General features: G+C 41.8%; 2 protein-coding genes across 3 annotated transcripts; both read left to right on the top strand.

Moving 5' to 3' along the window:
* The first annotated feature begins 257 nt into the window (after positions 1-257).
* LOC310793250 (retinol dehydrogenase 12-like) lies at positions 258-7444 on the top strand. 2 transcript variants are annotated; one of them, XM_083655031.1, is made up of 7 exons: positions 258-459; positions 3865-4005; positions 4089-4280; positions 4421-4582; positions 4716-4781; positions 5045-5249; positions 5616-7444. In XM_083655031.1, exons 1-7 carry the CDS (start codon positions 387-389, stop codon positions 5710-5712), a joined length of 936 nt encoding a protein of 311 aa, XP_083511157.1. In that variant the 5' UTR covers positions 258-386; the 3' UTR covers positions 5713-7444. The 2 variants fall into 2 exon arrangements, with proteins under 2 accessions (XP_083511157.1, XP_083511156.1); XM_083655030.1 differs by having other exon boundaries at positions 4716-4832.
* A 1540-nt stretch (positions 7445-8984) lies between these two features.
* On the top strand, positions 8985-11853 carry LOC310793044 (retinol dehydrogenase 11-like; the record flags this gene model as incomplete). Its single annotated transcript, XM_083654793.1, has 7 exons — positions 8985-9009; positions 9607-9747; positions 10448-10639; positions 10776-10934; positions 11062-11178; positions 11399-11585; positions 11736-11853. The coding sequence occupies 7 exons, from the start codon at positions 8985-8987 to the stop codon at positions 11851-11853; spliced, it is 939 nt and encodes a 312-aa protein (XP_083510919.1).
* Positions 11854-12209: the final 356 nt, after the last annotated feature.

The following is a 12209-nucleotide window of genomic DNA, read 5'->3' as shown; positions in this document are numbered from 1 at the left end:
TATGTACTGTAGCTTACAGTAAATACAGTAAATGTTACTACATGCCAGACTTGGCCAGAAAAAGTTCAGTGGCTAATCCAATTGGCTTGTAAATTACAATATCATTATTATGAACCAATAGGATTCCGCTGCATGGTTGACCTCTAGGCGGTACTTCCTGTTTTGGAAGCTGTGCTATGTAACCCTAACTATGTTGTTACGTTGTACCATTCTAGTAAGTTAGCTGTAATTTAAGGACCAAGTAGACGCTATCGGACTTGGATGGAAATAGGGCTAACTGGCAGTTTGGACTTTGTTATAACGTTATCGAGGGGACGCTGCTGTAAGTTACAGCAGGTCTATTACAGGCAGCTCTATAACCGGCGGGTCCATAATAACGAGCAGCTATGCAGAGCTTCGCGGCGCTAAGGCAGTTTGTTGAGCAGCATCCTAAAACTATTGCTGTGTTCACAGTAACAGGTAAATTAGTGCTAATGTACTGTAGCTTGTCACACTGGTCCGACTTGTTCAATTAGCTATATTATGCTATCCTGACGGAAATGCGCATGAATGTAGTTATGGTGTCTCTGTTCGAAACTAGCTTTTCAGTCAAAATCAGCATTATGAAATTTCAATTCTGTTGACTCTGTGTGTGTGTGTGTGTGTGTGTGTGTGTGTGTGTGTGTGTGTGTGTGTGTGTGTGTGTGTGTGTTTGTTTGTGTTTGATTGTTTGTTTGTTTGTTTGTTTGTTTGTTGAAAGAGGGGGATATCACTACCCTGGAGCTACCTGAGTCGCAATTGGATGTAGTCTTGTCCATGCAAATTTGTTAGGTAAAAACAAGGACACAAGACTCTTGTCAAGAGTCTTGTGTATACAAATATCAAGCAAAACTAAAGTCTGTTGTAGTATGATCCTTATCCTTCCATATAACGATATTGTAGTATAGTAATGTTTATTACATTAATTAATACACAGGACAAGATGTTACTATCCCTTGTGCCAAAATCCGAGGAAAAACACATTTAGAAGCCCAATCCAGAATAAAACAAGCTAACAGGCTAACAAACTAATAAACAAGACACAAATCACCAGTTACCTACCCTAGCCAACAGCAGTATGAAGCATGTCATTGGGGTTTTCAAGTGGGCACCTTCCTTCACCGACGTTTCGTTAAGTTAGGCCCACGACACCTCAAGAAGGCTTAACGGTGTAATCCAGCGTCCTGGAAACACCCCCCTCCATGCTACCACCGCACAACTGCATATTACCTCACTATCTAAGCCTAGCTATCCAGGTCGATTCGGTATGACATTCCTGACTACACCACCACTGTCAATGATTCAGCCCTGTTGATGCGGACCGTTAATCATGACCACCAACAAACAATCCCTAACTACACCACCACTGTCAATGATTCAGCCCTGTTGATGCGGACCGTTAATCATGACCAACAAACAATCCCTAACTACACCACCACCGTCAATGATTCAGCCCTGTTGATGCGGACCGTTAATCATGACCAACAACAAACAATCCCTAACTACACCACCACTGTCAATGATTCAGCCCTGTTGATGCGGACCGTTAATCATGACCAACAACAAACAATCAATCTGACCTTAGCGAGCTCCCCAGCTAGCATGTTTCCTCCTTATCCACAGCCATTCACTTGCTCGTTCTGCTGCCTGAGACATGTTGCTAACCGCAAGTTTCAGGCTCCGTCCCCGAATGCCCAACTCAGTTAGTAAGGCAATAACGGACTTTGCCACAAAACCACGGCAGCCCACCTCTACAGGCCGCACTCGAGCCCTCCAACCTCGCTGCTCTGCCTCTGCTGCCATTTCAGCATACCTAGCTTTCTTGCGCTCATAAGCCTCCTCAACTCGATCTTCCCACGGGACTGTGAGTTCGATAAAATAAACTCTCTTCTCTACCTCAGACCACAGTAACAAGTCCGGACGTAGCCGGGTGCTAACTATATATGCTGGGATGACTAGCTGTTCATTCAAGTCAACCCTCATTTCCCAGGCTCCACCTACACTTAGCTGCCCTAACTTGTGCCTGACCTTAATTGGTCTAATCCTTTCTCCCTCACGTACAAATTTGATCTGTCTATTCTCTTTGCTAGCAACTAGAGAATTTACTTCTAGCCGCTTTTCCTCAACTGCAGCTGCCAAACATTTCAACACCTGGTTGTGACGCCAGGTGTATCGCCCCTGGGAGAGACTGACCTTACACCCTGACAGTATATGCCTCAATGTACATACACTAGAACACAACGGGCAGGCACCATCCTCGCCCAACCACTGATTTAAGTTCTGGGGAGATGGCAGCACATCATAAGTAGCCCCTAGAATAAATCTAATTCTGCTGGCCTCCATGCTCCACAACTCTCTCCACTTCAACTTTCTCTTCTCTACACTCTCCCAGTTCACCCACTGTCCTTGCTTTGCCTGCGACACTGCCTTAGTACATCTTACTGCCTCCTCTTGCCTATGTACTTCTTCAACTACCATCTTCCTCTTTTCTATTACTGATGCCTTGTTCCACACAGGTTTCTCTATGCACAACCCTAAGCCTCCACGCCCATGCTGCACCTGACCTATGATATCCCTGTGTCTAAGAGCTGACTGTGCTTGCTGTACTGCCTCCTTTGGGTTCCACTTCCTCCCTGTTTTAACTGTGGGCGCTACACTCCTAACCACTGGATCCTTTGACTGAGTCAGAGTCATTTCCAGTCTAACCTTAGCACACTTGAACTCCTCTGTCAGGCTAGATAATGGCAATTCCAATATGCCTTTCCCATATAAGGCTACACTGCTTAGGCAGCGTGGGACTCCGAGCCATTTTCTAATGAATGAGTTAATCATCCTTTCTAGCTTTTCTACCTTTGAAAGGGGAACCTCATACACTGTCAGTGGCCACATCAACCGAGGCAACAATCCAAACTGCAAACACCACAACTTTAACTTTCCTGGGAGCCCTGACTTGTCTATACTTGAAATACCTTGAATCATTTCCTGCCTCACCTCCTCAAACTGTCCCTTATCACTGAGACTTGCATCATACCATCTTCCCAAACTCTTGACTGGTTTCTCTAACACTGTAGGCACCACCTCATCATTTATAACAAACTTCTTACCTACTACCCTCCCTTTAATGATTGAAATACTCCTGGACTTACTTGGCTTCACTTTCATTCTAGCCCACTGCAGATTACTATTTAACTTATCCAACAATCTGCTAGTACATGGAGCGGTTGACGTCATAGTCGTCATGTCATCCATGTATGCCCTAATTGGAGGGAGCCGCAGCCCTCCCTGCAGCCTTGATGCTTATTGTCAATTCAACGGTGTACTCTTGTTTGGCATTTTCTTGCCTATATTTCTTTTCTTTCTTACATTTTCTTTATTCTTTATCTTTTTTATTTGATTTTCTTTACTCTGCTCAAAATAAATTCTAAATCTAAAAATGAGCCTGCTACAGCCTCTGAAAGACAGTAAAGTCACCCCCAGATGCCAGCTGTTGGGGTGGCACCTGGGGTGGCCAATGAGATTTCAGGGGTGGCCAGGGACACGCCTGTTAGTATTACAATATAATGTAATATAATAATACTAGAGCCATTCCTATTATTTCATCAATTAGAGTAAGAATGCATGTGTGTAAAGTGCACTAATTGAGCTTGCATTAGTATTGTAAGAGGCTGATTTTGTCAAAGGTCATGATATTATGGTGATGAGCTATAGTTGGTTTGTAAAACTGGGTATCAATAATTCATAATGGAAAGTTTGAATGAGAGGTGGTAAGGCATTATGCTTTACAAGTGAACAGACATTGGGGAAATGTGTCACATATGTCTAACTGTATGGAGGACTTTCTTACAGGAGTGGGACTTCTTGGTGTGAGAAGATGGTTGGCAGGTGGGGTGTGTCGGAGCAAAACCCGTTTGGATGGAAAGACCGTCTTGATTACAGGAGCCAACACCGGGATTGGCAAAGAAACAGCTGTTGACCTGGCTAGCAGGGGTGAGCAACACGTTTGAGTTTTATATGGTAACTATATGTCCGATACCAATGAAAACGTTGTGGACTTTCCTGCTCTGCTACAGGTGCGAGGGTCATCCTGGCCTGCAGAGACATGGACAGGGCCAATAAAGCTGCAGAAGACATCAGGAAGAGGAGTGGAAATGGTAATGTGATTGTCAAAAAGTTGGACTTGGCATCTCTGCAGTCAGTACGACAGCTAGCCAAAGACATCCTAGCAAGTGAAGAGAGGCTGGATGTTCTCATCAATAATGCAGGTACATGAACATCATGTGTGACGTTGATAGAGTGATGGTATGATATACTGTGTATCATATGTACCAACAGCTCTATGGCAATCCAAAAATAAACAGATGGGAATTGTCAAACTGATATCCATTGATATCTTTACTTATAGGTGTTATGCACTGTCCAAAATGGCAGACTGAAGATGGCTTCGAGATGCAGTTTGGTGTCAACCACTTGGGTCACTTCCTTTTGACTAATTGTCTCTTGGATCTCCTGAAGAAGTCGGCGCCTAGCCGTATTGTCAATGTCTCCAGTTTAGCTCATGAAAAAGGTACAGTTTTGTCTGGTTTTATCTTTCAATTCAACAGATATACTGTATTTGCTTTCCCCTCATGATGTTGTTCTTTCTCTTCCATGCAATATGTGACTTTTGTGAATAAGGATTTTGTGCTTTGTCTCAACAGGTAAAATCAATTTTGATGACATACACCTGGATAAAGATTACCACCCTTGGAAAAGCTATCGGCAAAGTAAGCTGGCCAATGTCCTCTTTACAAGGGAGCTGGCCATCCGGCTACAAGGTAGAATCATTTGTGTACATTTTGAGATCTCACACCAGTTTGCAATATTTAAGAACCACTATCTATTATCACTGAATTATTTTCATGATGATTTTAAAATGTGATTTTTCAATTATCTGTATTCTGAGATTAGTGTTGTCAACAGTTTACGAGTATGTACTATTGTGATCAAAGTGAGAATACACTGCATCATATTTCTTGTCATTTTGCAGCTACTGGAGTGACTACATACAGCCTCCACCCTGGAGTCATCCGGACTGAGCTTGGGCGGCACCTCTGGCCCACAATGCCACTGTGGAAGAGAGCTGTGTTTAAACCAGTCATGCTGCTCCTCAAGTCTCCAAAGGAAGGGGCTCAGACCACTATCCACTGCGCTGTGGAGGAAAGCCTGCAGAATGAGAGCGGACTCTACTACAGGTCAGTCCCTGTACTGTCACAGGCCCCCTGGCTCCTGCATTAAATCACTGGCTTGCAGGGGAAGCTAAGCAGGTCTGACTGTGGTTAGTCCTGGAAGTAGTGTTGGAGGACCATTACTGGTGCTCTTCCCTCTGGTCTCATGAATAATATCCCCATCCGCAATCCCCCAGGGTAGAGACGGGTACTCTGTCCTGTGAGTGAGCACCATCCTTCGGATGCGACGTTAAACTGAAAGAAAAAAATATATTATTATTAAATCTGTATAACATAGCTTCATGCTTGTGTTGTTCCCTTGATTAACTCAAAACGACAGGAACAGACACAGTTATTGACTGCTTAAGGTTTTCTTTTCTGTCTTGATTACAGTGACTGCGCCCCTAAAGCCACGGCCCCTCAGGGTCAGGATGATGAAGCTGCCAAGAAGCTGTGGGATCTGAGTGCTTCTATGGTTGGTCTGGCATAATGATGATGGTGATGATGGTGGTGGTGGTGGTGGTGGTGATGATTATTACAGTATCATCACTGGACTGCCAAGCGGCCTGAGGAAGAAGGAATACCCTTTCTAATGAGCGTCTGTGTGCCTACTAACATTATCAGCGGAGCTCTTGGCACACCAAAGTAACCAGCAGAGCAGAAACTCACAAGTTTTTGGTTTGTTTGTTTGTTACCCTATTGGACTATTCTTCCAAGAGTCCATAGCATAAAAAACATGTAATACAAATAACAGAAACATAATACAGTATACAAAAATATATATCAAAAAAGAGCATACATTCAACACATTCACACACATTGATGATATAATTAATACACACAACACTATACTGTTGATAATAATGCATACATGCCATACCACCCAATCATTCAATCAGTTACACTAGATCCACACTGATTTACCACATACAAACCCTAAATTCTGAAGTTTAAAACGACATAACAGTACACTCAATGCAAATACAAAATATTTCAAATACTACAACACAATTTCCTATTCCTAATGTACAAAGACAAATACCTAGAACATATAGAATTACCTCTATCCACAATTAAAAGTTACAGTGTACATAATCATACTGAACATAATCATACTGAACATACCAAGATTTACTTCCAGTGTTCTTTAATAATGCCTTTTATGTTTTGTTTGTTGACCAAATGTCTGTCTTTCACTTGCTGGAACCTGCTTTTCAACAGTTTGGGCCTTTTTTTAACCTGAAAGTTATAAAATGAATGAACAACACTTATGGCTATTATATCCGAACTCCAGCATTACCCCAAATGGCAGTACAATAATTCACCTGACTCCCAATTAGAGCATGGGTCACTTGTCTTATTATTTTTATAGGTAAATATGTAGCTATTCTACTAACCATGCCAGCAATCTGAACTAGCTTCTTACATAGATAAGATATACTGTATGTGATGTCCAAGACAAGCAACTATCAAGTTTAACACCCAACAGTCTATTCTTATCTACTTGTTCAATTGTTGCACCATCTGCCTGTCCTTGCCTCTTTCTCATAGAACCCATACGCACATTACCTTGGTTTTCTTCATATTCAGTACAAGTTTATTAATAACAACCAATTCTTTAATCCTTTCTAGGTCTTGTTGCAGTGATGTCATTTATTTGGTGATAGACATTCATTTAGAACAGGGGTTTTCAAAGTGGGAGGCGGGCCTCCCCATGGAGGCTCCAAACCGTTTCAGGGGAGGCTCAGTGAATGGAAGTGAAAGAATATAACATGAGTTATTATTAGTTTACATATGTTATCAAAAGGATACCACATATAGAATAGCCTACATATGTGATTTGGTTCAGAGATACAATAGTTTTGGGGAAATGTACTGTTTTCCCCACATTCCCAGAGTCAGGAAGGAAGAAATCCCTTAGCACAGAATGTATTTGTTGTAGTCTGAAGTATGTCATCAGCAATATCAGGCTATTTTGGCTCATTTGTTGAGTCTCAGACTTTGAAAACCCCTGATTTAGAATATACAACTACATACAAAAACACTACACATTAAATTGTTATATAGATTTTTTTTAAGTTACAGAGAAGCAAATTTTGATTGCCATTAGTGTGAAATGACACTTTAAAAGACAAGTATATCACCAATTGTTTGTTTTGACTAAGGGCTATAAAATGTCATTTAATACATGATACTCGAATACATGAAAGATTGTAACACTGTTATAGCAACATCTCTTACAGCTTTTTCTTATTTTATTTTTCTCTTGGGAAATAAAGTGCTGTTTTACATAACCCATGACTTTGCCTGTTTCATATGGCATAACGTTCATTCATTCATTCATTCATTCATTCAGACAAAAATATTGTTTTTTTTCCTTTTTATAATTTTTTATTTTCCATAATACAAACAGGACATGACAAAGACGGAAAAAAATGGGGGGGGGGGTGTACAGAATATAAACAAAGACTGAGCAGTTCAAAGTCTGTTTAAGAAATTCCAACGAGGATTCTGATAAAACTCCAAGGACCATAAAGATCTTGAGACCTGTCTTCTTGGAGGAGTAGAGCTGCCTGTTCCATTGACAACAAGTCCATGAAGTCTTTACGCCAGGTCTCCATATTGAAACAGTTTGGCTTGCGTTGTTTCCAATTCGAATGATCCGTTTAGCTGCAGGGAAGGCCGATGCTATAACATCAGGGACAATTTTTGGTTTCTCAATAGACAGTTTCACCCCCAATATGCAGGTTACCGGACACGGTTTAATATCAAAGCCAAGGAGACCAGACAAGATTCCAGCAATGTCGGACCAATACTGTTTGACAAGAGGGCAATTCCACAACAAGTGCCCTCTACTCTCCACATCCATGCCAGCACAGTTTAGATAATGTAAAAAAAATATTGTTCAGAGCCAGTTAAGTGATGAATTGAAAAACATCAGTAGCTGTCTGTAAATAGATTGTCTTTGCACCTTGGCAAAACTGAATCTATTTGGCTCTAAAATTAGGTGCCTCAGAACTCAAAATTACAGTGGGTGACACTCTGATTGCAGCCAAAACGTGTTAAATACTTAGGCTGTGTGTTAGATTTTGATAGGCCTATTTTATTACAGGAAGTGTATAAACCCATGACCAAAATAGTCATACATTCTGTCATTGTGTTACATATGGTTGGAATTCTAGTGAAAAGAAAGTATTACCTTTTTTGCTGGGGACCCCCTGGAACCCCCTCAAGGACCCCTGGGGTCCCCGGACCCCACTTTGAGAACTACTGCCCTACACATTACATTATCATGTAAAATAGTTAGATTAGAAGAAAGTAGCCTACCATATTTTAGCATTCAAAAGTGGAACATTACATTAGATGTAAAAAATCAATTTCTCTCATCCTCTAATTTAATATAAATTAGAGGATGATTGACAGTTGCTGTCTGTCATTAAGTGCACTTTATCTTCGGAGGGATAAAATGCAAGCTGCCAGTTCTTATGGATAATACTTGTCTTTGCAAATATCATTATTGCTGTATTAAATTAACCAATAGGATTCTGCACGGTTGACTTCTAGGCGGTACTTCCTCTTTGAGGACTGGAGGCGGAGCAGTTCTGGGCACTGTACTGGGGCTAGTTTTGGACTTTGTTTGGACGCTGCTATCGAGGGGACGCAGCTGTAACAGCAGGTCTAACGGCTCTATAACCGGCGGATCCATAACGAGCAGCTATGAGCTTCACCGCGATAAGACAGTTTGTTGAGCAGTATCCTAAAATGATTGCTGTGCTCACAGTAACAGGTAAATGATTGTTAAATCCTGCCGGCGAAAGGGGAGGGAATGCAAAGGGTCTCGTATCAAAACTAGAGTGTGTGTGTGTGTGTGTGTGTGTGTGTGTGTGTGTGTGTGTGTGTGTGTGTGTGTGTGTGTGTGTGTGTGTGTGTGTGTGTGTGTGTGTGTGTGTGTGTGTGTGTGTGTGTGTGTGTGTGTGTGTGTGTGTGTGTGTGTGTGTGTGTGTGTGTGTGTGTGTGTGTGTGTGTGTGTGTGTTTGTTTGTGTTTGTGTTTGATTGTTTGATTGTTTGTTTGTTTGTTTGCTTGTTGAAAGAGGGGGATATCACTACCCTGGAGCTATCTGAGTCGCAATTGGATGTAGTCTTGTCCATGCAAATTTGTTAGGTAAAAACAAGGACACAAGACTCTCTCTACAGTATAATTTGCATAAAGGGGTGCGGCCTAGAGCCTCAGCATTGAGTTCCAGTCATTCAGGTATCAAAACAAGCTTGCCCCCAGAGGTTAAAATAAAAGTAAAAAAGGAAGATTGTAAGTGAACAGGCAGTGGGCAAATGTGTCACAAGTCATGTTTGATATAAATGACTCACTGTATGACCTTCTTACAGCACTGGGACTCCTTGGTGTCAGAACATGGATGGCAGGTAGAGCGTGTCGGAGCAAAACCCGGTTGGATGGAAAGACCGTCTTGATTACAGGAGCCAACACCGGGATTGGCAAAGAAACAGCTGTTGACCTGGCTAGCAGGGGTGAGCAACACCTTTGAGTTTTATATGGTAACTAGTGTCCTCTAGAGCAGTGATTCTCAAAAAAGTTTTCAGGAAAATAAAAATAAAAACTGTTGTTGTTGTTGTTGTTGTTGTTGTTGTTGTTGTTGTTGTTGTTGTTGTTGTTGTTGTTGCAAAAGCTTATATTTTATTCTTAAATGGTTCATGGAATACATTCTAATCTAACAAACCTATCAATTTAAAAGTCAAGCATGTTACTGTGGAAACGATTAAGCTTAGCCCAAAATCACAAATCAGAATGAGGGGGTCCCCAGTATATTTTCTATCTTGTAAGGAAGGGGTCCTTGGCTGAAAAACATTTGAGAACCTCTGCTCTAGAGAGAGAGTGGCGTCAGCGGAGGACCAAAATGCGAGACTCATTAGCCAATGAACAGCCCTGAAGGGGTCTCGCGCTACTTTTGCATGCTAAAATGAAGCTGATAATGTACGATTTGATTCAAGGGGGAAAAAACTCTTTCAGAGTACAACACAAACTGTCTATTTTGCTGCAACTCGACAGTGCTGCTTAATCCAGGTCCTTACTTCCTGGAACTCTTGAGAGTAAAAAACTGGTCCATTGGAGTGAATGGAGATGTCGGGACTCTTCTATCTAGATGGCTCTGATGGTAACTATATGTCCGATACCAATGAAAACGTTGTGGAGTTTCCTGCTCTGCTACAGGTGCGAGGGTCATCCTGGCCTGCAGAGACATGGACAGGGCCAATAAAGCTGCAGAAGACATCAGGAAGAGGAGTGGAAATGGTAATGTGATTGTCAAAAAGTTGGACTTGGCATCTCTGCAGTCAGTACGACAGCTAGCCAAAGACATCCTAGCAAGTGAAGAGAGGCTGGATGTTCTCATCAATAATGCAGGTACATGAACATCATGTGTGACTTTGATAGAGTGATGGTATGATATACTGTGTATCATATGTACCAACAGCTCTATGGCAATCCAAAAATAAACAGATGGGAGTTGTCAAACTGCCATTGATATCTTTACTTATAGGTTTGTGCTGTCCAAAATGGCAGACTGAAGATGGCTTCGAGATGCAGTTTGGTGTCAACCACTTGGGTCACTTCCTTTTGACTAATTGCCTCTTGGATCTCCTGAAGAAGTCGGCGCCTAGCCGTATTGTCAATGTCTCCAGTTTAGCTCATGAAAAAGGTACAGTTTTGTCTGGTTTTATCTTTCAATTCAATAAATGTAGTTGCTTTCCTCTCATAATGTTGTTCTTTCTCTTCCATGCAATATGTGACTTTTGTGAATAAGATTTCGTGCTTTGTCACAACAGGTCAAATCTATTTTGATGACATACACCAGGATAAAGATTACCACCCTTTTAAAAGCTATGGGCAAAGTAAGCTGGCTAATGTCCTCTTTACAAGGGAGTTGGCCACACGGCTACAAGGTAGAATCATTTTTGTACATTTTGAGATCTCACGACAGTTTGCAATATTTATGAACCACTATCTCCTATCGTGGAAGTATTTTTACACCATCATGATCATCTTAAAACATGATTTTTCATTTATCTTTTTTCTGAGATTATTGTCATCAACTGTTTATGATTATATGTACTATTGTGAACAAAATGAGAATACACTGCATCATTTCTTGTCATTCTGCAGGTACTGGAGTGACTACATACAGTCTCCACCCTGGTGTCATCCGGACTGACATTGTCCGGTACTTCTGGATGAGAGTTGTATTTATACCAGTCATGCTGCTCGTCAAGTCTCCAAAGGAAGGGGCTCAGACCACTATCCACTGCGCTGTGGAAGAAAGCCTGCAGAATGAGAGCGGACTCCACTACAGGTCAGTCACTGCAAATCTGTAGAACACTGCTTCATGCTTCATGCTTGTATTCTATTATAATTGTGTTGTTCTCTGGACTAACTCAAAATGACAGGAACGGACAAAGTTAGTGTGCAATGCTTATCGTTTTCTTTTCTGTCTTGATTACAGTGACTGCGCCCCTAAAGCAGCGGCCCCTCAGGGTCAGGATGATGAAGCTGCCAAGAAGCTGTGGGATCTGAGTGCTTCTATGGTTGGTCTTAGTGATGGCAATTCCGGTATTCTTTAGTGAGACGGGGTTCTTTTGGCTCCCAAACAGCCTTTCGTTTTGTACCACTTCTGGCTTTATAATTCAGCCAAATTTAGCAATGTTTTGACCTATGAATGGTATGTGTGCACACACACACACACACGCACACACACACACACACACACGCACGCACGCACGCACACGCACACACACACACACACACACACACACACACACACACACACACACACACACAGATGGCCAAAGTTTCAAATGATGAGGTGAATGTATGTGAAGTTATCCCAATTAGAAAGAATCACAGCATTTAGACTGTTCTGAACGAGAGGTCATACACAGGTCTAGGTGAGGTCACAAAAATCCTGATTGCCTGATTG

The sequence above is a fragment of the Poromitra crassiceps genome, assembly GCF_964638095.1.
Source record: "Poromitra crassiceps genome assembly, chromosome: 18".
NCBI lineage: Eukaryota > Metazoa > Chordata > Actinopteri > Beryciformes > Melamphaidae > Poromitra > Poromitra crassiceps.
This window is presented reverse-complemented; position numbering and strand designations above follow the sequence as displayed.